At 41.4% G+C, this 23,512-nt stretch overlaps 1 protein-coding gene across 2 annotated transcripts in view; it reads left to right on the top strand.

The window, feature by feature from the left end:
- caprin1b (cell cycle associated protein 1b) overlaps positions 1-23,512 on the top strand; it is a 108,791-nt gene that overhangs the window by 15,133 nt on the left and 70,146 nt on the right. For both annotated transcript variants that reach the window (XM_043705514.1, XM_043705513.1), the window contains exons 3-5: positions 7,305-7,391; positions 8,788-9,026; positions 13,383-13,465. In XM_043705514.1, the coding sequence (XP_043561449.1) occupies positions 7,305-7,391; positions 8,788-9,026; positions 13,383-13,465 (409 nt within the window). The remainder of the gene's footprint in view (positions 1-7,304; positions 7,392-8,787; positions 9,027-13,382; positions 13,466-23,512) is intronic.

The following is a 23,512-nucleotide window of genomic DNA, read 5'->3' as shown; positions in this document are numbered from 1 at the left end:
TTAAAAGGTATCTAGATGTGTGTATGAAGAGGAATGGTTTAGCTGAATGTGGGCCAAACCCTGAGTTTAGGATATCTATTTGGCATGGGCGAGTTGTACCAGAGGGTCTGTTTCCATGCTGTACATCTCTGACTCTAATGGTTCCTTTGTATTGACCCTATTCGTTAACCTCTTCAAAACGTCTGGAAGTTTTGTCAAATATGTCTTTACTTTTCATAGATCTATACTCATCTCTCCAGTCCTTTTACTGTTTGTGAAGTGTTCTGCTATCAAATCTTTTATAATGGACTCCAGTATTTTTTCCACTCCTTAACCAGTCTATAACTTTATTTCCCTCCTCTTTTAAATCGTGAGGTTAAATTAGCTTCCTACTCTCTAATTCAGAGGAACTGTTGCTGGGTCTTCCAGAATCTTGAAAGATGACCACTTCTGTATCCTACTGTTTCCAGGACCACTTCATCAAGTATTCTGTGGTGTAGATTATTGGGTCTTGGGCATTTATCAGCCTTTTAATCCCATCAATTTCCCCAACACCGTTTGCTTCAGTGCATTCCTCTCATGATATCCTGTCATTTTCAAAACTTCAGGGACATTATTTGTGACCTCCTTTGTGAAAACAGAACCAAAATTCATATTTAATTGGTTTGCTTCTCTTTGCTCCCCATTATAACTACCCCTGTTTCTGACTTTAAAGGACCAATATTTCTCTGCACTTTTTCTTTGAATGTTCTCAAATGGGAGAGGGGCCAGCAGAAGGTCACTGTACAAAGTGGAATCAACAACCTAGGAAGGGAAAAGGTTAAGATTGTGAAGAGAGATTACAGAGAGTAAGGCAGGAATTTAAAAAGGAGGTCCTCTAGTAGTAATATCTGAGTTACTCCCGGTGCTACGAGCTAGTGAGGGCAGGAATAGGAGGATGGAGCAGATGAATGCATGGCTGAGCAGCTGGTGTCTGGGAGAAGGATTCACATTTTTGGATCATTGAAAACTCTTTTGGGGTAGAAGTGACCTGTAAAAGAAGAACGGATTGCACCTAAATTGGCAGGGGACTAATATACTGGCAAGGAGATTTGCTCGAGCTGCTCGGGAGGATTTAAGCTAGTCAGTTGCGGGGGACCCAGGGAAATAGTGAGGAAAGAAATGGTACATTTGAGAACAGAAGAGAACCAAACAGTCAGGGCAGGCAGGGACAAAGCAGAGAACAGGTAGGACTGATAAATGAAACTGCATTTATTTCAATGCAAGAGGCCTCACAGGGAAGGTAGATGAACTCTGGCGTGGTTTGAAACATGGGGCAGGGAAATCTTAGCAATTACAGTCACATGGCTCAGGGATGGACAAGACTGGCAGCTTAATGTTCCAGAATACAAATGCTACAGGAAAGACAGAAAGGGAAGCAAGAGAGGAGGGGAAATGGCGATTTTGATAAGGGATAGCATTATAGCTGTGCTGAGGGAGGATATTCCCAGAAATACATATAGGGAAGTTATTTGGGTAGAACTGAGAAATAAGAAAGGGGTGATCACCTTATTGGGATTGTATTATAGATCCCACTAATAATCAGAGAAATTGAAAAACAAATTTGTCAGGAGATTTCAGTTATCTGTAAGTATAATAGGGTGGTTATGGTAGGGGATTTTAACTTTCCAAACAAAGACTGGGACTGTAATAGTGTTAAGGGTTTAGATGGAGAGAAATTTCAATGTGTACAAGAAAATGTTCTGATTCAGTATGTCGATGTACCTACTAGAGAAGGTGCAAAACTTGACCACTTGGGAAATAAGGCAGGGCAAGTGACTGAGGTGTCAGTGGGGGAGCACTTTTGGGGCCAGCGACCATAATTCTATTAGTTTTAAAATAGTAATGGAAAAGGATATACCTGACTGAAAAGTTGAAGTTCGAAATTGGAGGAAGGCCAATATTGATGGTATTAGGCAAGAACTTTCAAAAGCTGATTGGGGGCAGATATTTGGAGGTAAAGGGACGGCTGGAAAATGGGAACCTTCAGAAATGAGATAATGAGAATCCAGAGAAAGTGTATTCCTGTTAGGGTGAAAGGAAAGGCTAGTAGGTGTAGGGAATGCTGGATGACGAAAGAAATTGAGGGTTTGGTTAAGAAAATGAAGGAAGCATATGTCAGATATAGGCAAGATAGATAGATTGAATCCTTCGAGTCTAAAGAAAGTAGGAGTATACTTAAGAGAGAAATCAGGAGGGCAAAAAGTGGACATGAGATAGCTTTGGCAAATAGAATTAAGGAGAATCCAAAGAGTTTTTGCAAATATATTAAGGACAAAAGGGTAACTAGGGAGAGAATAGGGCATCTCAAGGATCAGCAAGGTGGTCTTTGTGTGGAGCTGCAGGAGATGGGGAAATACTAAGTGAGTATTTTGCATCAGTATTTACTGTGGAGAAGGACATGGAAGATGTAGAATGTGGGGAAATAGATGGTGACATCTTGCTAAATGTCCATATCACAGAGGAGGAAGTGCTGGATATCTTGAAATGCACATAAGTGGATAAATCCCCAGGATCTGATGAGATGTACCTGAGAACTCTGGGAAGCGATTCCTGGGCCTCTTACTGAGATAGTTGTATCATCGATAGTCACAGGAAGACTGGAGGTTGGCTAACGTGGTGCCACTGTTTAAGAAAGGTGGTAAGGACAAGCCAGGGAACTATAGACCAGTGAGCCTGACGTCAGTGGTGGGCAAGTTGTTGGAGGGAATCCTGAGGGACAGGATATACATGTATTTGGAAAGGCAGGGACTGATTAGGGATGGTCAGCATGGCTTTGTGTGTGGGAAATCATGTCTCATGTTTTTTTGAAGAAGTAACAAAGAGGATTGATGAGGGCAGAGTGGTAGATGCAATCTATATGGACTTCAGTAAAGCCTTCGACAAGGTTCCCAGTGGGAGCCTGATAGCAAGGTTAGATCTCATGGAATACAGGGAGAACTCGCCATTTGGTACAGAACTGGCTCAAAGGTAGAAGACAGAGGGTGGTGGTGGAAGGTTGTTTTTCAGACTGGAGGCCTGTGACAAGTGGAGTGCCACAAGGATCGGTGCTGTGTCCACTACTTTTCATCATTTACATAAATGATTTGGATGTGGGCATATGAGGTATAGCTAGTAAGTTTGCAGATGACACCAAAATTGGAGGTGTAGTGTACAGCGAAGGAGGTTACCTCTGATTACAACAGGATCTTGATCAGATGGGCCTGTAGACTGAGGAGTGGCAGATGGAGTTTAATTTAGATAAATGTGAGGTGCTGCATTTTGGGAAAGCAAATTGTAGCAGGACTTATACAATTAATCGTTAGGTTCTAGCTAGCGTTGCTGAACAAACAGACCTTGGAGTGCAGGTTCATAGCTCCTTCAAAGTGGAGTCACAGGTAGATAGGATAGTGAAGAAGGCGTTTGGTATGCATGCCTTTATTGGTCAGTGTATTGTGTACAGGAGTTGGGAGGTCATGTTGCGGCTGTACAGAACATTGGTTAAGCTACTGTTGGAATATTGTGTGCTGTTCTGGTCTCCTTCCTGTTGGAAAGATGTTGTGAAACTTGAAAGGTCTCAGAAAATATTTACAAGGATGTTGCCAGGGTTGGAGGTTTTGAGCTATAGGGAGAGGTTGAATAGACTAGGGCTGTTTTCCCTCGAGTGTCTGAGACTGAGGGGTGACCTTATGGAGGTTTATAAACACATGAGGGGCATGGATAGGCTAAATAGGCAAAGTCTTTTCCCTGGCATCGGGAATTTCAGAACTAGAGGGCATAGGTTTAGGGTGAGAGGGGAAAGATATAAAAGAGACCTAAGGGGCAACATTTTCATGAATAGGGTGGTGCGTGTATGGAATGAGCTGTCAGAGGAAGTGGTGGAGGCTAGTACAGTTGCAATATTTAAAAGGCATCTGAATGGGTATGTGAATAGGAAGGGTTTGGAGGGATATGGGCCAGGTGCTGGTAGGTGGGACTAGATTGGGTTGGGATATCTGGTCGGCATGGACGGGCTGGACCGAAAGATCTATTTCTGTGCTGTACATCTCTATGATTCTATATCAAAAGGAACTTCAGCAATCACCTGTGTACCCTGCAGGTGAACCCGTCAACCTTTTTGCCCTCTTCTTAATCAAACCCATTGTCCGTGTTTACTGAAACTGAACTGCACTGGATCATCAGTCTGTTAGCTTTTTGGGTCAGTTTGTTTATTCCTTCTTTGGATCAAATACTGCCCCTGATTTTCCTAGCTAGCCATGGTTGGGCCATCTTTCCAATTTTATTTTTGTGCCTGGCAGGAATGAACAATTGTTACATTTCCTCCATGTACCCTTGAAATGGTTGGCATTGCCTATCCACTGTCATCCCTTTCAGTAACGTTCCCCAATTTATCATGGTCAGCTTGTGTTGAATACCATTATAGTTTGTTTAATTTCGAATCTGGGCACTCATCTCCGAAGCAGATGGGCCTGTGATCTGAAGATTTGGGTGTCATTCATGAATCAGTAAATCTTAGTAGGTCCAGCAAGGACTTAGGACTCTGACAGCATGTATCTCTTTTGTTAGAAGTGATCTAAATACAAGAGTAGAGATCATGATTAGTTCTTTGGGCTATATTTGGAATATTGTGTGCACTGCTGTATTGGTCACCTTATTTAAGAAAGAATGTAGATACTTTGGAAGCAGTTCAGACAAAGTTTATTAGTCTAATACCTGGAATGCACAGCTTAGAGGAAGAAATGTTAGAATAGCTGGGGTTGTATTCTTTGGATTTTACAAGAGCAAGATATCACTTACTTGAAACATACAAGATTCTGAAGACTGTTGCTAGTATGTGAAAAGGATGTTTCCCATTGTGGGAGTTTTTAGGGAAAGATGGTTTCTTTTAACTTTTCTACATATCTGATTGTGGACTGAAGTAGGAAAAGTATGGTTTGAAAAGTCACACATTACTAAGCTTTTTAAAAGCAAGTTAGCTGTTACTTTGTGGAAATGCTGTTGACATAGCCACTTGTTAAAGTACTAGTGGAAGCCAAGTGACAGTTAAGTTGGACCTGGCAGGTGGTGTATAAAAGGAGCTTTGGCTGGCAACTAGTACTAGATCAGGCCGAGTGACCCAATTATCAGTGATGAAAGACTTTTATTCCTGCCAACAGCTATCTGGTTCTCCGGTAGCCAAACACTTTGGGAGTGTGAATATTTGGTCAGTTATTAGATCTCTGCAAAGGCCCAACCTCTGTCTTCTCTGTTGTAAAATCCATCTTAAGCTTTGAGAAAGCTAGTTTATTTTTCCCTCAGCAGTTGGTGACAGATATGTCTCTTAATCAATAAGCGAGAGACTTAGCAAATTTGAATCAGCCACCCTGTACCTTCTCCAAGCAAGTGACAGTATCTGGAGTAAGAGAATAGAGGAGCAGCATGTCCTCACAAATCAACATGGTCATCTCAGTGGATCCTGTCAACAGGGACCATTATATTGCTTTTCTAGTCTTGCCATTGACCCATCTCATCCACTTTTTTTTTTCCTGTTTGTGTCTCTGTGTGCGGATTGGTGGAGGTCAGTCGGGGTCTGTTTTAACTGGTCCAGTTGTATAGTAATAGTTCATAATTAGTTGTAGTTCCAAACTTTATTTATAATAAATAGTAATTCTTGTTGAGTGTAGAAACTTGGTCCATCTGTTTTATCAGTTTGGATCTAAGAGACTGGTAAATTGTGGAATTCTGCATAATTATTAACATTTAACTTGAATGTAGCGGGGCTTGATTATTCCTCACTGTGGTCACACACTGGTCATGTTAAAACCAGGTGTCACATGAAAAATAAGACTGTCCATTTCAGACAAGTGAGAACTTTTTCTGAATGGTGAGACTTCGAAATCCTCATCCTACAGATGGTTGAGGCAGAAACTTTCAATATTGTTACGGTGAAGGTTGCTGTTTGCTTGATGAGCAAGAAGATGACATCTTTTTATAGAAAGGTGGGAATCTGGGGTAACTACATGAGTCATGCCATGTTGCAAAATGCTGAAGACTGAAGGGGTCACGTGGCTTACTGCTTCGACTTAGTATGTTTGTACACCAAAGAAATCATGGCGATATTGTTAATGTGTCAGCTCAAATCCCTTTCAAGGGCGTGAATGTTTAATGTGGTGGATAGGGATTGATCAGATTCAGCAACTTGTTCCTTTATTACGTTCACTCTTGTTGAATCTGCATTTTAATAGGCAAGTGGAAGTGATTTTATCACATGGCTGACTTTTGCCTTGTGACCTGTGTGTCCTGAGAAAAAAACAATTGTAATATTAGAAATATATGAATTGTTTTATAATAGGTTATTGACTTCAGTCAGGATGACTGAATCTTGATGGTTATTAGCTCTGCCAATCAATCCCATATGTTTGAATGACATGCTAGTTATTTTCTCTTGATGTTTGATAATCGGTGTTGTCATCCTTTGAACAGAGCCACTGTTGCCCAAAGAGGGAAAATAGCACGCGAAGATATGAAATAGTAGAAAATTGATATTGATGTTTTGATGTAGATATTTTTATCGGTACAGCAACTGTATATGTAGAAACAAACACAATGTTGGAAAAACTCTTACCTGGTAGCGTCTGTGGAGAGAGAAACTCTTGGCATTTCAAGTCGGGAATGACAAATTCAAAACTACCTTTCAGCACTTTACGGTTGTCAATGTGGTCGCACTATTGTAGTTTGTTTTACCTGCGGGGGGAAATATTAAAGTTTGTTACAGATTTATAAAACTGGTTTTTTGATGGCATGATACTGGTATTTTCCAGGTTGACAAATTTGTAAGCTTTATGAAGAAAATTTTCATGAGTCACATTTATCCACTTGCTTCCACAGATTACATCAAGGCATGTCTTCTACAATTGTCTGTGGAAGATTTAACACTTTTGAAAAGTGGATGTTAAGTGTTTAAAGAAGTGGCATTGCAGAGTTTGATTTTCAGGTGCTGCTTCCTGATTAATAAATCCACAGACATTTAGGTAGTCAATAAAAATGTGTTGCCTATATTTAACCATTTGCCAGAAAAGCTCACCTCAATTTTTTTTTATTCTATGTGGGCAGTTGAATTTTTAGCTGCATGAATTACATCCCTGTCTGTCAAATATTCTGCAGTTTACTCTGCTGGGAATATGTCATTTTAATGGTTTGTCACTTGTAAGATTCACCAAGTAGAACGAACCGATTCCTAACATGCTTTTAGGAAAGCATTGTGCGATATAATTAGTTTTGTTGATGGGTATCAACCATGAGTAAAATACTTATTAATTTTCTTGTAGGAAGCTGTTGGAAAATTACAGGAGGTTGCAAATAACCTGGAGTTTGCTCGTGAATTGCAGAGGAGCTTCATTTCACTGGGCCAAGATGTAAGTATGCAAGAGATATTTGGGATGAGGAGGCAGTTAATACATTAATAACTGTTATATATTTAAGGTGAGTGTCGCCAACTGTCTATCCACATATGGTAATATATGATACTACATAGATGCATTCTTTCCTTGTTGTAGATATGCTTGTTCCTTGTTTCACTTGCTTTTGTTTTTTGTTGATTTGTTACATATCCTTTGGGATATGAACATCACTGGCAACGTCAGCATATGCTACTGCTACCAAATTGCCACAAATAAGTAGCCTGCTGAGATGTTGGATAAGGCAGATGAGAGCCAGTCACGTTTTCAGATCAGAGAAGGAGGGCAGATTTATTATCGGACAGGGCATTGTTGAGCCAGGCAAGTTGTAAATGACCAGTATATCCTTCTTGCTTTTGTACCGAATGCTGTTTTATCAAGTGGAGGGTCCTCTATGCCTTCTGAATCTACCCAATGTATTTGAATAATCTGTTTGTGTAAACTTCACATACATGTTCTTTTGTACCTTGTGCTGTATATTATGTATTCTAATCCAAGTGTAACCCTTCATACATCTGTATCAAATTTCATGTGCTGTTTCTCTGCCCATTCTGCGATCTGGTCTGTGCCTCCTTGAAGTCCTTCTCTTAGTTCACAATGTTGCCAAGTTTTGTGTCTCAGGGATGCCAACTCACATCCTTGTTGAGGCTGTTCAATTTCTTCTTTAGCTTTATTGACAGTGCTATTGTGTGGCACTTTTTCTGATGGCTTTTGAAAGTGGTTGGATGTTAAACTGGTTACATTACTCTAATATAACTCCAATTGAAATTACTATTGTAAAACACAATTTTCCCTAAAATCAATGCTGGCTTTCTGGAACCCATGTTGGCTAATTAACTCTTTGTATTGTATGAAGTGAGAATTTCTGCAATGTTTCTTTGCCAGCACTGAGGTTCAAATAATTGGCCTGTAATTGCTGATCTTACTTTGTTGTTTGAACAAGGGTGTAACACTTGCAATTATCCAGTACTTCAGCATCACCCTTGTATCCAAAGAAGATGGGAAGATAATGCCAGAGGTTCAGCAACATTTTGCTCTTGATCTCCTCCGTACCAACCTATACATACTAATGTTTTGAAGTTTTCTTTTTCGCAAGAGACGTTCTACAGAACTTGAGTTTTTCCACTGATGGTTAGGATAAAATCTGATTTGCTTTACGATATGTTATTTGAAATTGCTTATGTCAGGAGTAAAATAGCCATATTCAGTAAGGGATTACTGTATGTCAATAAAATTAAAAAAAAGTTGTACATCATTTTGGCACTATTTATTTCCATGAGTAGGTTTGTTGCTCTGTGTATTTAAGCTTTAGTTTTACAAATTGACCTAATTAATTTGGGCTTTATTTTTACAGATTCAGAAATCGCTGAAGAAAGCAGCTCGACGGGAACAGCTAATGCGAGAGGAAGCAGAACAGAAGCGATTAAAAACTGTTCTTGAACTACAGTTTGTTTTGGACAAATTGGGTGATGATGATACACGCACTGACTTGAAGCAAGGTTGGAATGGGTCTCCTGTGCTTACTGAAGAAGAACTGGGAATGTTGGATGAATTCTACAAGCTGGTACAACCTGAACGGGACATGAACCTCAGGTACCGAGTTGTTATAATTCCTGATTCTTCGTTAAGGAAGTATCTGTTGCTTCTTAAAAATAGAGGTATAACCTGAGTAAACTAATTTCATTGCCCATAGTTTTACCAAGGCACTGTAATCAGTACCAGCGATGTTGGGTCCTTATTGATTTCATTTTAGTTAATTTGTAACCATTTGATAAAACTGAGTGGCTTACTTTGCCATTTCAGAGGGTGATGTCTCCCACATTCGTGTTTGGAGTCACTAATAGACCAGAACAGGTAGGGTCAGATGGGACTTTAGAACAATAGATTATAGTTTTGTGGTTACCATTAGATTAATCTTTGAATTTCAGATTTATCAAATGAATTTAATTCTACAAGCTGCCACTACATAGTTAGAAGCCATATTCCCGGAGCATTAGTTTGGAACTCTGGATTAGTAGTCTGGTGACCTTAGTACGACACTGACATCTTCCACTGCCACAGACACTTGGGAACTTAGGGCTCAGGAGTAGGCTGTTTGTTTGGGGGCCAGGCTCAAAGTACCTTTCAGTAAAATCCATACTTGATGTGGTTGTGGTCAAAATGCCACTTGCCTATCTGACCCTCATAATTCACGACTTATCTAAAATCTCTTGAAATCTGCCTTCAATAAATTCAATGACCAGCCTCCATAGCTTCTCGGCAAGAAAATTCCACATTCGAACAATCCTCATGCTTTGTTTTGTTCACCCCGCCTCACCTCTGTTTTTAAAGGCAGACTTATTCATAAACTGTATCACCACTTGCAGAGTTCCAAGCAAGAGGCAAGATCTTCATTGTATCCACCCTGTAAAATCCCTGGAAGATCTTGCATGTTTCAATAACAAGACCTCCGCTTTTCTCAGCTCCAGTGGCTCAAGGGCCAACATGTTCAATCCTTGTTCATAATATAATTCCTTCATTCCAGGGTGTTAATTTCTGAGTGAAAGGAGCTGAATAAAGTGGTCAGCAAGCTGTGTTGCAGAGAGATGTAGGGCTAGGAGGTGACTGAAAGTACGTTAATAATAAGCCTTTAATCCCATTTCTTATTGTGTCTTGTGAATCCAGTGTTCATTTCTAAGTCAGTTCTAAGTTTATCTTTTTGTAATCTTGCATTGTATACATTTCTTATCTGGATTTTGGTACTGATGACAAAGACAGTGCCATAGCAGCATTGGAATCTTGCGTTGCAAAACAACATGGTGTGTTTATTTTACTGCACAACAGAAGTATTTATGTTTCTTTAGTTACCGCTTGGAAAGCAAAGTAAAATTAGAAGTTGTCGAACAGAGTTGCAACCGTGAATTCCTATTGTATCTAACACGATAATGTGCTCGTTGAAGTAACAGAGTTTACGTCTAATTGTGGGGCTAGCTTCTTGATGTAATATTCTTAAGGACAATTACAGTTTGGTTCAAAAAAAATTGCCTAAGGCAAGTCTGTGTAATGACCAAGTATTGACAGGCTAAGACAACCGAGGAGGGCACTGACGAGTGTTCACACCTGCCATGTAGTAACAATTTTATGACATTGATCAACATGTCCCTTGAGCCTTTTCCTTCTCTGAATGCTGCTACAACAGCTGCAAAAAAGATTTCATGAAGAACATTTATCTGAAAAGAGGCTTCAGTCCAACCTGTACAAAAATCTGCACTCATGCATTGGCAACTCTGACACATTCCACCACAGCGGCTTATACAATTCACAAAATTCTAAATTAATCATCCATAAATTTGCTTTACACTCAATAGATCCTTGGAAAAATTTGCTGATCTAACCTGCAACTTCACCCAAAGCCATTAAGTTCTGTTCTTGGTCATATTCTGTCTGTGTAGTAAGTTTGCAACCTGTGTGTATTTTTGATAGATAATGTTTACAGACAAACAGTTTAACAAAAAGCTACATAAGGATGGTGGAGAAAAAAGATATACATTTATCATTTTAAAAGTATACAATGCCATTGTGAAAAACCAACATAATGTCTATTCATTTTAAAAAATATTTTGAGCTGTGCCTTAGCACTTGCATTAAAGTTCTTTGCTTCTTTTCAGTGCTAAGTGGCATAACTAAGGGGCGGTGTCAGGCGAATTAATTTGGTAATTAATGCAGCAGATTCGTTTTGGGCAATTCTGAATTTACTGTAACTGTTTGAGACAGTTTGGGGTGGCAGGCAAGCTATTGGGTCACTTTGTTAACAAGTACAGGACCACAATTCGGAAATAAGCACTTGACTAACTCCAGTGTCGTTTCAAGGTTGCCGGATTTGCAGATAAAGTATTTCAGTTAATTTAAGACAACATTTGTACATTGATATTTCAAATTTAGCTGAGAAAAATCTTGCTTATTGGCCTTTAGCTGTTATATCATTAATTTAATCCACCTGGACCTATGTTGAGTATTGCAACCAGAATATCTTGATATCAAACTGTTGAGTATTTTGTTGAAGGTTGAGCAAGTATGGGATGTTTTTTCTAATTATTATTGATTTCTTGACTCTGGTATTAATTCCAAAGATCATGAATTTAGCTGTTTGGCTTTCTAATTTAACTCAGAGTTATTTACCTCCTCACTAGAACCTCTTTCTTATTCCCACCTATGTCACGGGTACAATGATGGGGTCATTTTTCCACTCAACTTTCTTTCCTTAAACCAGATGAGCAGCTGCAGAGAACATTATTGAACAATGTAACTGTGGTTTGCAGTAATAAAACAGTGTTCCTTTTTACTCCATACTTGAATGGCTACCTGCACTTTTGCAATCCCTGCTCTTGTCCGCACAAGCTGCAAGAACCTGTTGGATATTTGCAGGGGATCATACTCATCCATTTGCTCCCTTTAGGGTCTCCAGGGGATCATTCTCTTGACAACCCAGTTCATTTCTTGGTCACATTTCTTCCTGTCACCTTAGCAGGCAGGTACAAAAGATGCCTTTCTAACCTTTTTCTGTCTAAACTGTCCAAGGCCCCAAATGTTCCTTTCAGCTGAAAGACCAGTTTACATGTGAGCATCTCCATTCAGTCCACAAGCTGACTCCAGCTTTACGGTTGCCTGTCATTTTCATCTCATTTACCATCATGCTGATGTCTGTCTTCAGTATCCTGAAGTATGGCAGAGAAACTGAATACAGGTTCAAGGGGCAGCACTTACCTTGTGCTTAGGCACATGACACCTTTGCATTAATAATCTAATTTGACAATTTAAACCCACAATCTTTGCCCTTGTTTTATTGGTAAGATTTTGTTTCAGTCTTGCTTTTGCTTCCAGGTGCTGGCTGTTTGTCGTTCTACCATTCACATCACCTCTGAGCACAGCTTTCGCTTTCCTGCCTCTTTAGCTGTGCATGACCAGTTCTTTGTCATTTAGTTTCTTCTGTCTCTCTCTTAACATAGACCTTCCCTTTTACCACTTCATCCCTCCAACACTTTCGTAAAGCTCATTGCATTATATGAAAACGTATAAAAGTCTGAAAGGTCATTGTTCCAAATGTCTCCTTTCTCAAATTTTGCCTGACTGCTGGTACTATACAGTTTTTATCTCAGACTTACAGTATCTGAATTATTTTGCTTTTGTATGAATTGTTTATGGATTACTTCATGGTTTATATTCAAGTCATAAGCTACTTGGAACCAGTGAGCCCTGTTTTATTGACTTTGCTTGGGAGGTATAGTTTTGTTACTTGGCACTGCACTTGTTACTCTGTCAGCTGCATTGTTAACCTGAGGCCTCAACTGATGACATCAGTTTGTGTGACAGAGCCAGCTGGCATTTGAAGTTGATTGCAAATTTGTTTATGAAATTTGGGTAATTCAGTAGAAACAGTCTGAGAAAGGTTTGTTCGCTACAAAATTCATTAGCATATTCTGAATTGTGGGAGGTACATGTAATTGCAAGTACTTAATTTTGCACTTATTGTATTCTTCACGTCCCTTCCTTAATCCATGTTTTGGACCCCTCCAGGCTTGTGTCAAGACGGTAAAGATGTAGTATGGGCGGCACAGTGGTTAGCACTGCTGCCTCACAGCGCCAGAGACCCGGGTTCAATTCCCGCCTCAGGCGACTGACTGTGTGGAGTTTGCACGTTCTCCCCGTGTCTGCGTGGGTTTCCTCCGGGTGCTCCGGTTTCCTCCCACAATCCAAAAGATGTGCAGGTCAGGTGAATTGGTCATGCTAAATTGCCCGTAGTGTTAGGTAAGGGTTAAATGTATGGGTAGGGGTATGGGTGGGTTGCGCTTTGGCGGGGCGGTGTGGACTTGTTGGGCCGAAGGGCCTGTTTCCACACTGTAAATAATCTAATCTAATCTAATTAAATGTTCGCTTTACAAGCTTGTGCTGATGTTATTTTCTGGTTTATAGGTTGTGTGAACAATTTGAACAAGCTTCAGTGCACTTATGGGACCTACTGGAAGGAAAAGACAAAAAAGTTGGGGCCACAACTTGTGAGTATCTGAATCCAAATTTGTGTTTTTATCAGGCTTGCAAAGTGAAGCTTCGACAGATGTTTAGGTTTAGTCACAAGGACTTGATATGATTGTCTAGTTAACTTTCACATCTCAAAGTAAAAATAATGCTCCACGTGAGAGTCTTGATTTTAATTTTTTTTTGCAATTATGTCACTGCCACTCTAAAACTAGTTCTAAATATTTGCCACCAGTGTTTGAAGCTGGTCGTGGAATCATTACAGCTCAGAAGGAACCTACATGGTCTATTGCTTCTGCACTGACTCTCCAAGTCATTTAGCGGTTTCCCTGCTGCCTTTTGATAAACTTGCACATTATTTTCTGATAATAATCCAATCCCTTTTAAATATCTTGATTGAACCTCTCTTTTACACACTGAAGTAGTGCATTTAAAACTTTAATCATTCCTTGCGCGGGAAAAACGTTTTTGCTCTTATCACTGATTTTTAAATTACTTGTGACCCCCTCATTCTTGATCATTCCACAGTGATGTTATTTTCTCCCTGTCTGCTCTTTCTGGACATTTCATGCCTTTGATTACTTGGATCGACTCTCTTCTCCATTGTTCTTTGGCAGAGAAGATCATTCGAAATTCTTCAGTCTTTGTAACTGAAGTTGCTCATCCCTGGAAGCATTCTGATGTATCTTTTTTTGCACTCTTGCCAATACCTTCACGTTATTGAAACCCTTGTTGATTTTACCCTTTGTTTGTTTTACTCTTGTCAATTTTGGTTTGCAAGGGTGAGCTGAATGTGACCTTTGAACGGTGTGCAACAACTTGTCTTCCTTTAAGAAAAGGAACAAACAACTTGTTTGTGAGGCCAGGCCTGACATTTAATTGCAGGTTGGTTCTTGATCAAAGCATTCCATTAATTTTTCAATACTGATGGAAAGCAGTGTGTTTAACTAGAATGTAGATGTTTGGCTATTAATGAGATCACTATCTTGGAATTAGTGCGAGCAAGTTGTAGGGAGCATGATGGTTAAACAGAGAGAGAGAGCGCCAGAGTTTGACTTGGTTTTGGACTGTTTCTGTGAGGAGTTTGGCTGTTATGTTACAGCGTGAAGATTTGAAGCTTGCTGCCTAACCCTTCATCCTCAGCTATTGGAAGTCCAGAGCTTAGAACCTAAGTTATAAGTGTGACTGAAACTTCAGAATGACTTGCAAAGGTGACACTGTTTCATGTCTTCAGAAAATCAAACATGAGACCATTATGCATCCCTGTGGAACAAGATTTAGTGAAAACTGCTTATGTAATCTCGCCTTTGTTAAAATTTAATTTGTCAGTGAACTGTGTTTATTGGTCTGTTTGAGAGATTTGTTGGTCTGTTTGTCTTGTGTGAATAGGATAAAAACCAAAGTTACTGGACTTAAATTGTCGACGTGAATTTGATATTTTGTTTAATTTTTTTGCTAGGCTAAAGTCACTGTATTGCTGCTAAACTGCTAAGTCTTTTGGTTAAGCTGTTGACCAGGGGTCTAGAATTGATTATTCACAAAGCCTGGGGTCGGTTACAAAAGGCAGTATTGGATCGTGTAATTTCCCAACTGGTTGCAACCTTGTTGTATTGTTTTATCAATACCTATTCACTACAGTAAACCAAGGTAATGGTTTGCATATCTGTCTGCCCTGATGAAATTTGGTAGTGAATTCTGCAAGTTTCCAAGCTTACTATCTCTGTTTCCTTGCCACTGTGCCATTCAGTTGGCTAGTGTTGCATTTGGTGTCCCAAAAGAGTTTTTATATAAAAGGGACATTCCCTTAACTAATATGCTTTCTCAGCCACTCCTACTGTCAGTGACTTATACACATATTTACTTGTGTCCCTCTATTCCCTACCCCTTTAGAGATGTACAGTTTAATTTGCATTGTCTATCTGTGTTTTCATTATCAGAATGATTCCTCTCATTTCTCAGCATTGGATTTCATATGCTGCCTGAATATCCATTGCAGCATTTTGTGTGATCTTCTGAAATTGTACGCCATCATAGTTCAGTTGACTTTTTCATTTGGGTATTGCTTGAGAGGCCAGAGTTTGCTGCCTCTCCTGAATTAACTCAGATCAGTGATGAGCTGCCTCCTTGAACCACTGTGTCGTGCTTGTGACATAGCTGCGTACAATATGCTGGTTGTGAGGAACTTCCAGGATTCTGACCCGCAGAACAGTGAAGGAACAGTACTATTCCAGCAAATCAACTGTCTTTGTAGGAGCTCTGCTTAATTATTGTGAGTTGGATTTAAACTAGATGGGCAAGGATGAGATCCTCACAAGGTAGTTCTGAGCGGACAGAAGCTGAGGTGAAATTCGGAGTTAAAACACAAGCCGAAATGGCAGAGAAATAAAGGATGGATAAGAAAGAAGTTAGTTTAATAAGGCTAAATAGAATGTATTTTAATACAAGAAGTCTGTGAAATATGATAGATGACCTGAGGACACCTGTAAATACGTGAGTGGAATGGTATATCAAAGCAATATCTGTGACTTGGATGAAAGATGTGCAGGATTGACAGCTCCATGTTTGTGGTTATGGAGTTTTCCGATGATACAGACCGGGCCAGAGTCGAGGTGGGTATGTCACAGTGTCAAGCAGGAATCAATTATAGTGGAGGGTGGTGATGGCTTGGAAGGATCTTCAAATGAGGCTGTATGCAGTAAAGAAACAAGCACCCTTGGGTGTCTATGATGGCGCCAGTCAGAGACATATAAGAAAATTACAGAAATAGTACAAGCTTTCAACTGCCTAAATATGAAGTTGTATGTTTTTTCAGTGTGCAAGGCAAAGAGGGTGTGAAATTCTTTGATTGCATCCCCAACACAGAGCCAAACAAGACTGGGGGTAGTTTTGAACTATGTCAGGTGGAAGGTGTCAGGATGGGGAGCATCTTGAGATGATTATTTGTAAGTCTTAACAAAGTTATGATCACTATGGAAATGAGTATGGATAGACCAGGTTTTAAAAAGTTGGAAAGTGACGAAAGAACAATTTTAGGAAGATAAGATATAATTTGGCCCAAGTGGACTGGGGGAGCAGTTACATGGAGCAGTAGGAGACCAGCAAGGAGGCAATAACCAGAGCAGTGGGAAAATGCCTTCCTCTAAACACAAAGGAGTGGTACCAAGACTGGAGAGCTGTGGATATCAAGGGACATAAAGATTAAGGTTGAGCTGAAAAATTTGACCGGTAATAAGAGCACGGTATAGCAGAGTTATTAGAGAAATACAAGATGTGGAGGGGGGTATCTTAGAAAATGATTTTAGAAAGCAAAAAGAGAGCACGTGACTTGGAGTACAGGTTCATAGCTCCTTGAAAGTGGAGTTGCAGATAGATAGGACAGTGAAGACGGCATTCGGTATGCTTTCCTTTATTGGTCAGAGTATTGAGTACAGGAGTTGGGAGGTCATGTTGCAGCTGTACAGGACATTGGTTAGGCCACTGTTGGAATAGTGCGTGCAACTCTGGTCTCCTTCCTATCGGAAAGATGTTGTGAAACTTGGAAGGGTTCAGCAAAGATTTGCAAGGATGTTGGCAGGGTTGGAGGATTTGAGCTATAGGGAGAGGCTGAACAGGCTGGGGCTGTTTTCCCTGGAGCGTCGGAAGCTGAGGGGTGACCTTATAGAGGTTTACAAAATTACGAGGGGCATAGATAGGATAAATAGACAAAGTCTTTTCCCTGGGGTCAGGGAGTCCAGACCTAGAGGGCATATGTTTAGGGTGAGAGGGGAAAGATATAAAAGAGACCTAAGGGTCAACGTTTTCACAGAGGATGGTATGTGTATGGAATGAGCTGCCAGAGGAAGTGGTGGAGGCTGGTACAATTGCAACATTTCAGAGGCATTTGGATGGGTATATGAATAGGAAGGGTTTGGTGGGATGTAGGCCAGGTGCTGGCAGGTGGGACTAGATTGGGTTGGGATATCTGGTCGGCGTGGACGGGTTGGACCGAAGGGTCTGTTTCCATGCTGTACACCTCTATGACTCTATGAAAGCTTCAGTGAGTAGAATAAAGGAAATATCAAGGGGTTTTTAAAACACAAAGACCAAGACAATAAAGAGGGAAACACAGTCGGGCCCATTAGGGATCGTAGAACTGAACTGTGTGCAGACATGGAAGATTTAGGCACTGTCCTAAATGACGACTTAGTGTTGATGTTCATAGTGGCAAAGAACAGACCAAGTGTTGACATCAGATGGCAAAATATTAGAAATGAACAGAGAGGGAGGTACTAGAGTGTTTGGCAGCCTTTATAAGGGTGTATGCCTGCGGGCCTGGGTGAAATATTTTGCTGCTCGTCGGATGCTGCCTGAATTGCTGTGCTCTTGCAGCACCACTGATCCAGAATGAAATTTATTCCAGGCTGTTGTAAGGGGTAAGTAGTAGATAGAAGGGGTCCTGACAGTAATTTTGAAATTTTCTTTGGCCACATGTCGATTGCTAAAGTTTTCCCATTATTATAAAAGGGTTGAAGGGATTGATAAAATTACAAACCTGTCTTTTTAAACTTGCTGGTGAGAAGTTATTCGAAAAAACTGAGGACCTAAATATTTTTATGCTTGGAAAGACCATGAATAATCTGCGATAATTGCCAAGAATTTACAATGTTCAATACGTTTGATTTAAATATTGAGATGAGAGAAAGTGAGGGCTGCAGATGCTGGAGATCAGAGCTGAAAATGTGTTGCTGGAAAAGCGCAGCACCTCCAAACGGACCTCACCACCAGTGATATATTTCCCTCCCCTCTCCTATCAGCGTTCCGAAAAGGCCACTCCCTCCGTGAATCCCTCGTCAGGTCCACACCCCCCACCAACCCAACCTCCACTCCCGGCACCTTCCCCTGCAACCGCAAGAAATGCAAAACTTGCTCCTGGATCAGTGGTGCTGGAAGAGCACAGCAATTCAGGCAGCATCCGAGGAGCTTCGAAATCGACGTTTCAGGCAAAGGCCCTTCATCAGGAATAAAGGCTCCTCATTTCCCCTCCCCCCACCTTGTCTCAGTCAAATCCCTCGAACTCAGCACCGCCTTCCTAACCTGCAATCATCTTCCTGACCTCTCCGCCCCCACCCCACTCCGGCCTATCACCCTCACCTTGACCTCTCTCCACCTATCGCATTTCCAAAGCCCCTCCCCCAAGTCCCTCCTCCCTACCTTTTATCTTAGCCTGCTGGACACACTTTCCTCATTCCTGAAGAATGGCTTATGCTCGAAACGTCGATTCTCCTGTTCCTTGGATGCTGCCTGACCTGCTGCGCTTTTCCAGCAACACATTTTCAGCTCTAAATATTGAGATGACCAGGAGTGGTGGTGAGAATAATGCATTTGATGTGGTCTACGTGGATTTTAGCAAGACTTTTGGTACAGCAGACTGAGATGATGGGATCCAAGGCAAAGTGCTATGTTGATCTAATATGAGCTGAACAGCAAGAAGCAGAGGGTGATGATGGAAGAATGTTTCTGTGACTGGAAGTCTGTTTCCAGGTGAATTTCATATGGTTGCGGCCCTTGTTGTTTGTGATGTTTATTAATAGTTTGAACTGATATTTAGGGGAGATGATCAAATATTTGGCTGTCATGGGAATTGGTAGAATGGTAAATAGGCAAATTGCAGAAGGATATTAATGAAGTAGTGAACAAGAAATTCACCTGAGAAAAATGAGAGGTAATGCACTTGGGGTGACTAACAATGGAATGGAATTACAGTGCAAGCGGTTGAACCAGGCAGGTCCTGAGGATCAAGGAGACCTTGGTGTGGCAAATCCCTTGATCCCTCATAGTAGCAGGGAAGATCGTTGGTGTTGAGGCATACAGGATCCACGTCTTTATTAACTGTGGCATAGGCTGTAAGAGCAAGGAGGTTGTGCTGAAACAATATAAAACTGATTAATTCACACCTGGAGTATTATGTCTCGTTCTGGTCATCACAGTACAGGAACGATATGCTTGTGAGGATATAGAAATGCTAATTTATCTGGAAGATCTGAAATGTGAGGAAAGATTGGATTGATGGGGTTGTTTTCCTTGGAACAACAAAGGTATAGATAGGACTTAATAGAACTGTTTAAGATTGAAAAACAGAGGGTGGCTAAGAAGCTATTTGGGTTCCCTTGCTTGCATGTTGAAATTGTGACCAAATTGCTGACACACTAGTGAGTGGAAACTGGATATCTTTACCCTATCAAAGCTTTTCATAATTTTGAACACTCACTGTGATCACCTCTTGCCTGTATTCTGTCACCAAGTCACCCTTTATTTACATGTGAAAGTCCTTGACACTAATCCAGCTCCCTCAGAGCCAGATCTGAGTGAACAGAATGTTGGGCATTCCTTCTTTCCCCTTTTTTTTGCTGTTTTTTTTTTCTCCCACACTACTGCCTAACAGTGGTAGTGTTTATTTTTCCCCCGCATCCATGTCATGCATGTGCAGGTGTAGGAAACAGTGAAAAGGCATTCCTTTTTCTTCCTGTTCAGAAGTCAGTCTTCTCTCCTCCTTAATACAGAAAAGTGGAGAGTCCTTTACTCACTGGTCCCACTCCCTCAGAGCCAGCTCTGACACTCCTGTTTATTTTTTTTTCCCTAAACCCCCCACACTACCGCCTAACTGCGGTAGTGCTTATTTTATCCCCAGCACCCATGTTGTGTGTGTGCGCAGGTGTGAGACACAGTGGAAACGCATTCCTTTTTTTAATCTGTCAGCCAGGGGTCCCTGATTGGACCAGATTAACAGCTCCAATCAGGGAACTCATTCTCTGAGGTCTACCTGGCTGACCTCATTCCAGTCACTACATTCCACACCCTCTGAGTTTGAGGATATAGGCTGGTCCTCTTGTAGCGTTTTCTGTTGCATGTGACCACTGGGTCAGGTACCTCCGACTCTGCGTTGGATATGGGTGGCATGTAACTCAGGAGTTACAACCCGCCTCTTGTAGCTGGAGTTTGGGAATAATACACTCTCCTCTTTCAGTGGCAAAGGTGTTGATGTGGTGAAATGTGCTGTGTCTGTCTCACTTTCAAAGATCTCTTTGATGCTTGACAGAGGGGAAGAAATCTGGTTCCAACTGTTACAAGAAACATGGCACCACTTGTGAGTTTGCGGCTTTTGCATGGTCCACGTGCTTGTGTTCAGGACTGTTGTTACTACCCAAACTTTACATGTCACTTGTCCTGACGTTGCTTTGATCAAACCTCTTCGCCATGCAGGGTAATTTCTGTTGTTCCTGTACCAAACATTGTGAGTTGTCTGTCTTGCTTGGTCGAGTCTGGCATTCATACTGGCATCTTGTGTTTCAAGAATGAACTCTGCATGTCCAACCACTTGCAGTAGTCATTCACAATAAGGAAAAATATTGAACCCGTGGAAGGAGCTGCACAGTGAATGTGTGACCCAGTCCAGAGTTTACCGGCCATTCCAAAGAATGTCAAAGAGTTGCTGCAGGTACATTTTGTCCATGTTGCCACTCTTGGCACTACACCAACAGAACTGTCTGCATCCACTCCTGATCAACTGCTATAACTTCGATCTAACATCTTTGCTTTGGCAAATCCTGGATGACCTTGGTAGAGATCAGTCAGTATCTGGCAGCAACCTTTGCTCGGGACAATCACTCTTGCTTCCCATAATAGTATGCTGACCTCCATTATTATGTGGTCTCTTTGGGTCCAAATATTTTTCAGTTCTGGTTCTGACAGTCCTTGGTTTCCCCCATCACTAGCTGTTTCAGTTTTGCCAATGCCAGAACATTGTATGTTCAAAGTCTGATTGCCAGCTGTGATTGTAAGTGTGTCCAGAAAATTTAAAACGATTAGACTCTTCCGGTGGTGGTACCACTGGTATTTTATCTGCGAGCCGAATGTGACTTAATGTATCCAAATTTGCAACTTGGCCTCCCAGACGGTTTTCAAACTTGTAATTGTACGCACTCAGTATTCGAGCCCACAGCTGAATTTGGCCTGAAGCTTTGAGTGGCACTGCCCTTGCCCTCTTTAAGTAGACCTAGTATGGATTTGTGGTCTGTTATTACAAATTTATGTCCATCAAGGTATTGGTGGAACTTCCTGACTCCAAATATGATCAACTGGAAGAAAGTGAAGACTGCAGATGCTGGAGTACCAGAATTGAAAAATGTGGTGCTGGAAAATCACTGCAGGCCAGGCAGCATCCGAGGAGCAGGAGAATCAACGTTTCGGGCACAAGCCCTTAGGGCTTATGCCCGAAACGTCGATTCTCCTGCTCCTCGGATGCTGCCTGGCCTGCTGTGTTTTTACAGCACCACATTTTCCAACTCCAAATATGGTCACCCAACCTTTCTTGCTTACCTTGGCATATTTATGCTCCGGGTTAGCCAAACTCCTAGATGCATATGCTATTTGGCATTCCTTTCAATGGGGTCAAGTATGAACTAATACTACCGGAATGCCATAAGGGGAGGCATCACATGTATGTACCAGCTTTTACTTGGGATTGTTGTGTGCCCAACATGTTAGACGACGATAGTTTCTTCACTTCCTTGAAAGCTATGGCTTGGCTATGCAACCATTTGTAAGGCTGACCCTTTTTGAAGAGTTGATGCAAAAGTGTCAGGGTGAAGGCCAGGATATGTATGAACTTTGTGTAATAATTCACCAGCCCAAGGAAAGACCCACATACCAGTCCATACATGGGAGCCAGGGCCCCATTGATTGCCCTCAGAAGATAAAGTGAAAGGATGTAACCGGCTGTAATTGGCTATGTAGCTCAAGGAGGGCATTTGGGGTGTCTGTAGCAGATATTTTTCCCTTCCAGGTTATACACCAACCCAGGAAAAACGTCCAAGGGTGATGTCCAAGTTCTCTTAAGTGTTCCTTACAGGTCTTCCCTGTTATTAGCAAGTCATCTGGACAAATGGCAACCTAGGCTAGAACTTGCAAAATATTTTCCATCATCTGCTGAAAAATTATTCAGGCTGAAAATGGTCCAAGTGGCAGGCTTGTATATTGGTACAAATCGATTGTTGCATGCTTAGGGGAATCTTAGGGGAACCACAATTTGAAGTACACGTGGCTGATATTCAGCTTTCTGAAGGACTTTGGGTATAAAACCTTTATGCAAGGGACTGGGTCTTTATCCAGCCGCGTAAAGCGATTTGCTGTTTATTTAAAATCTCCCCATAAGACCATAAGACATAGGAGTGGAAGTAAGGCCATTCGGCCCATCGAGTCCACTCCGCCATTCAATCATGGCTGATGCGCATTTCAGCTCCACTTACCAGCGTTCTCCCCGTAGCCCTTAATTCCTCGAGACAACAAGAATCTATCAATCTCGGCCTTGAAGACATTTAGCGTCCCGGCTTCCACTGCACTCCGTGGCAATGAATTCCACAGGCCCACCACTCTCTGGCTGAAGAAATGTCTCCGCATTTCTGTTCTGAAATGACCCCCTCTAATTCTAAGGCTGTGTCCACGGGTCCTAGTCTCCTCGCCATGTATTATTTTGTACGTCTCTATTAAGTCTCCCCTTAATCTTCTAAACTCCAACGAATACAATCCCAGTATCCTCAGCCGTTCCTCATATGCTAGACCTGTCATTCCAGGGATCATCCGTGTAAATCTCCGCTGGACACGTTCCAGTGCCAGTATGTCCTTCCTGAGGTGTGGAGTACTGGACACAGTACTCCAAATGGGGCCTAACCAGAGCTTTATAAAGTCTTAGTAGTACATCTCTGCTTTTATATTCCAACCCTCTTGAGATAAGAGACAACATTGCATTCGCTTTCTTAATCACGGACTCAACCTGCATATTTACCTTTAGAGAATCCTCGACTAGCACTCCCAGATCCCTTTGTGCTTTGGCTTTATTAATTTCTCACCATTTAAAAAGTAGTCTATGCTTTTATTCTTTTTGCCAAACTTGCTCGCACTTGCTCACGTTAAATTCCATCAGCCAAATCCTGGACCACTCTCCCAACCTGTCAAGATCCTTCTGCAGCCTCCCCACTTCCTCAGTACTACCTGCCTGTCCACCTAACTTCGTACCATCGGCAAACTTCGCT

The sequence above is a fragment of the Chiloscyllium plagiosum genome, chromosome 16 (assembly GCF_004010195.1).
Source record: "Chiloscyllium plagiosum isolate BGI_BamShark_2017 chromosome 16, ASM401019v2, whole genome shotgun sequence".
NCBI classification, from domain to species: Eukaryota; Metazoa; Chordata; class Chondrichthyes; order Orectolobiformes; family Hemiscylliidae; genus Chiloscyllium; species Chiloscyllium plagiosum.
The sequence above is the reverse complement of the archived record's forward strand: the minus strand, read 5'-3'. Positions and strand labels throughout refer to the sequence as shown.